Source organism: Penaeus vannamei, chromosome 26 (assembly GCF_042767895.1).
Source record: "Penaeus vannamei isolate JL-2024 chromosome 26, ASM4276789v1, whole genome shotgun sequence".
Lineage (NCBI taxonomy): Eukaryota > Metazoa > Arthropoda > Malacostraca > Decapoda > Penaeidae > Penaeus > Penaeus vannamei.
In genome coordinates, this window is record NC_091574.1 from 7312976 (window position 1) to 7318019 (window position 5044).

General features: G+C 38.2%; 1 protein-coding gene across 1 annotated transcript in view; it reads left to right on the forward strand.

Annotated features, from left to right (window-relative positions):
* The window catches only part of LOC113807717 (uncharacterized), a gene marked incomplete at its 3' end in the record, with an annotated part of 16459 nt that extends 12384 nt beyond the window's left edge, over positions 1–4075 (forward strand). Inside the window, 1 exon segment of the mRNA XM_070139728.1 lies at positions 3902–4075. Coding sequence (XP_069995829.1) covers positions 3902–4075 — 174 coding nt within the window.
* Positions 4076–5044: the final 969 nt, after the last annotated feature.

A 5044-nucleotide genomic window follows, 5' to 3' on the forward strand; every position in this document is an offset into this window, starting at 1 on the left:
TTGATGTTTTATCGGTTCTTCCTTCGTTGTTGAGGACTTTTACGGTATGGTGTCAAGGATGGTGTTTTATCGGTTCTTCCTTCGTTGAGGACTTTTACGGTATGGTGTCAAGGATGATGTTTTATCGGTTCTTCCTTCGTTTTTGAGGACTTTTACGGTATGGTGTCAAGGATGGTGCTTTATCGGTTCTTCCTTCGTTGTTGAGGACTTTTACGGTATGGTGTCAAGGATGGTGTTTTATCGGTTCTTCCTTCGTTGTTGAGGACTTTTACGGTATGGTGTCAAGGATGGTGCTTTATCGATTCTTCCTTCGTTGTTGAGGACTTTTACGGTATGGTGTCAAGGATGGTGCTTTATCGGTTCTTTCCTTCGTTGTTGAGGACTTTTACGGTATGGTGTCAAGGATGGTGTTTTATCGGTTCTTCCTTCGTTGTTGAGGACTTTTACGGTATGGTGTCAAGGATGGTGCTTTATCGGTTCTTCCTTCGTTGTTGAGGACTTTTACGGTATGGTGTCAAGGATGGTGCTTTATCGGTTCTTCCTTCGTTGTTGAGGACTTTTACGGTATGGTGTCAAGGATGATGTTTTGTCGGTTCTTCCTTCGTTATTGAGGACTTTTACGGTATGGTGTCAAGGATGGTGTTTGATCGGTTCTTTCTTCGTTGTTGAGGACTTTTACGGTATGGTGTCAAGGATGGTGTTTTATCGGTTCTTCCTTCGTTGTTGAGGACTTTTACGGTATGGTGTCAAGGATGGTGTTTTATCGGTTCTTCCTTCGTTGTTGAGGACCTTTACGGTATGGTGTCAAGGATGGTGTTTTATCGGTTCTTCCTTCGTTGTTGAGGACCTTTACGGTATGGTGTCAAGGATGGTGTTTTATCGGTTCTTCCTTCGTCGTTGCGGACTTTTACGGTATGGTGTCAAGGATGATGTTTTATCGGTTCTTCCTTCGTTGTTGAGGACCTTTACGGTATGGTGTCAAGGATGGTGTTTTATCGGTTCTTCCTTCGTTGTTGAGGACTTTTACGGTATGGTGTCAAGGATGGTGTTTTATCGGTTCTTCCTTCGTTGTTGAGGACCTTTACGGTATGGTGTCAAGGATGGTGCTTTATCGGTTCTTCCTTCGTTGTTGAGGACTTTTACGGTATGGTGTCAAGGATGATGTTTTATCGGTTCTTCCTTCGTTGTTGAGGACTTTTACGGTATGGTGTCAAGGATGGTGCTTTATCGGTTCTTCCTTCGTTGTTGAGGACCTTTACGGTATGGTGTCAAGGATGGTGTTTTATCGGTTCTTCCTTCGTTGTTGAGGACCTTTACGGTATGGTGTCAAGGATGGTGTTTTATCGGTTCTTCCTTCGTTGTTGAGGACTTTTACGGTATGGTGTCAAGGATGGTGCTTTATCGGTTTTTTTCCTTCGTTGTTGAGGACTTTTACGGTATGGTGTCAAGGATGATGTTTTATCGGTTCTTCCTTCGTTGTTGAGGACTTTTACGGTATGGTGTCAAGGATGGTGCTTTATCGGTTCTTTCCTTCGTTGTTGAGGACTTTTACGGTATGGTGTCAAGGATGGTGCTTTATCGGTTCTTCCTTCGTTGATGTTTTATCGGTTCTTCCTTCGTTGTTGAGGACTTTTACGGTATGGTGTCAAGGATGGTGTTTTATCGGTTCTTCCTTCGTTGATGTTTTATCGGTTCTTCCTTCGTTGTTGAGGACTTTTACGGTATGGTGTCAAGGATGGTGTTTTATCGGTTCTTCCTTCGTTGTTGAGGACTTTTACGGTATGGTGTCAAGGATGGTGCTTTATCGATTCTTCCTTCGTTGTTGAGGACCTTTACGGTATGGTGTCAAGGATGGTGCTTTATCGGTTCTTTCCTTCGTTGTTGAGGACTTTTACGGTATGGTGTCAAGGATGGTGCTTTATCGGTTCTTCCTTCGTTGTTGAGGACTTTTACGGTATGGTGTCAAGGATGGTGTTTTATCGGTTCTTCCTTCGTTGTTGAGGACTTTTACGGTATGGTGTCAAGGATGGTGCTTTATCGATTCTTCCTTCGTTGTTGAGGACCTTTACGGTATGGTGTCAAGGATGGTGCTTTATCGGTTCTTTCCTTCGTTGTTGAGGACTTTTACGGTATGGTGTCAAGGATGGTGTTTTATCGGTTCTTCCTTCGTTGTTGAGGACCTTTACGGTATGGTGTCAAGGATGGTGCTTTATCGGTTCTTTCCTTCGTTGTTGAGGACTTTTACGGTATGGTGTCAAGGATGGTGCTTTATCGGTTCTTCCTTCGTTGTTGAGGACTTTTACGGTATGGTGTCAAGGATGGTGTTTTATCGGTTCTTCCTTCGTTGTTGAGGACCTTTACGGTATGGTGTCAAGGATGGTGCTTTATCGGTTCTTTCCTTCGTTGTTGAGGACTTTTACGGTATGGTGTCAAGGATGGTGCTTTATCGGTTCTTCCTTCGTTGTTGAGGACTTTTACGGTATGGTGTCAAGGATGGTGTTTTATCGGTTCTTCCTTCGTTGTTGAGGACTTTTACGGTATGGTGTCAAGGATGGTGTTTTATCGTTTTTTTTCCTTCGTTGTTGAGGACTTTTACGGTATGGTGTCAAGGATGGTGCTTTATCGGTTCTTCCTTCGTTGTTGAGGACTTTTACGGTATGGTGTCAAGGATGGTGTTTTATCGTTTTTTTTCCTTCGTTGTTGAGGACTTTTACGGTATGGTGTCAAGGATGGTGCTTTATCGGTTCTTCCTTCGTTGATGTTTTATCGGTTCTTCCTTCGTTGTTGAGGACTTTTACGGTATGGTGTCAAGGACGGTGCTTTATCGGTTCTTCTTTCGTTGTCAAAGAGATGAATTACCTTTTAAATTCTTTAAATTTAAAGAGATGAATTACCTTTTAAATCCCTCTAAAAAAAAAAAAAAAAAAAAAAAAAAAAAAAAAAAAAAATCTATTGTTTAAAACTTGCATGAAAAATGACTGTGTTTTGGCTGCATGCGGATGTACAAATGAGGGATATAGTTTGGGTAAAAATTTAAATTCCTTCGTTGATGATGAAACGCAAAACTCGCTTCCTGTCTCTGTTTCTCTCGCTCTCTTTGATTTATTGGAAATGTCTCAATTATAGGTGTATTGTATGCGAAAATCATAAATAAGAATGTTTTGAAAATGATATTTCTTCTCTATGTAAAAAAAAAAAAAAATGCTGATGATGTTGCTTGGTGTTTATTTGTTTATTGGGATTGATGTTATGTCTTTATGATTATCCCTATTAGTATCATTCTATTATTATCAACAATAGGCTTGTAGCAATCTTCTTTATTTTAGGATTATTTCATTTCCTGATAACATTATTAGTACCGTTATAATCAAATTTCGTCTCTAAAAATTTTAAAAGTAGTCAGTGATATTATTATTAGTAAAATCGTCATCAAATTACCACAAATGTTATTTTCATGATATCCCTTTCGCAAAAACCTGTGACGTCATCGGTTGCACTCTCCAAGGGGATTCAAATCAGCTGGGAAGGTTGCCAGATTTCATTTATTTTTCTATATAGCTCTAGAATACGTGTAACTGTACTTATGATAATTATTTTATTGGTGCTATTGTTGTTGTTATTAGTGGTATTGGAAGTATTAGATTTATTGATGTATTGATTATGAATATTTTATTATTGTTTTGTTTTGTTAAAATCAATGTTATGGTAATAATTCCTATGTTCCATCATCATCGTATTTATTGGGAGTACTAGCATTAACATTAATATCACTGTTGTGGATATTGCTCTTCGTCCTTAAAAAAAAAAAAAAAAAAAAAAAAAAAAAAAACACCACCAACCCCCCCCCCGCCTCCCTCACAAACACTGACCTCTCCCCCCTCCCCCCCCTCCCCCCTTGCAGGCCGTGGTGCGCATCAGTGTCCCAAAGATCAACGTGTTGGGACAGTACGAGTGGCCCGGCTGGTGGTCCACGAGTGCCGGAAGTGCCAACATCACCATCAGTGACATCCAACTGGCACTCAACCTCCAGCTTGGCATCAACACGAAGGGTTTGTTGATGGTGGATGGACTGCAGGTAGGTTTGGCCCTGTGTGGAGGTGTGGTTCTTAAAATTATATATATACGACATGGTTCTTAAGATTATATAAATACGACATAAATACGACTTGGTTCTTAAAATTATATAAATACGACATAAATACGACATGGTTCTTAAGATTATATAAATACGACATAAATACGACTTGGTTCTTAAAATTATATAAATACGACATAAATACATGGTTCTTAAGATTATATAAATACGACATAAATACGACTTGGTTCTTAAAATTATATAAATACGACATAAATACGACATGATTCTTAAAATCATATAAATTCAAGGTTCATAAGATTAACTAAATACGACATAAATGCGGAATGGTTCTTAAAATGATATAAATTTATGGTTCTTAAGATGAAATAAATACATGGCTCTTAAGATGATATAAATACGGTATGGTTCTTAAGATTATATATATACACGACATGTTTCTTAAGATGATATAAATACGACATGGTTCTTAAATTGATATAAATGCATGGTTCTTAAGATTATATTAATACGAAATGGTTCTTAAGATGAAATGAATACGACATGGTTCTTAAGATTAAATAAATACGACATGGTTCTTAAGATTATATTAATACGACATGGTTCTTAAGATTAAATAAATACGACATGGTTCTTAAAATGATATAAATACGACATGGTTCTTACGATGAAATAAATACGACATGGTTCTTACGATGAAATAAATACGACATGGTTCTTAAATTGATATGAATACATGGTTCTTAAGATTATACAAATATGACTTGGTTCTTAAGATGGTATTAATGCGACATGGTTCTTAAGCTGATATAAATTCGACATTTGCGAATGGATTGAAGGAGCGGTTATATGATAGGTAGATATGGGTTTTCAGCTACGTGGCTCTGTATGAGAGTAAATCATGATATGCAAGTATTTAATTAGAAGAGTTACAGTGCATTTTTGGAT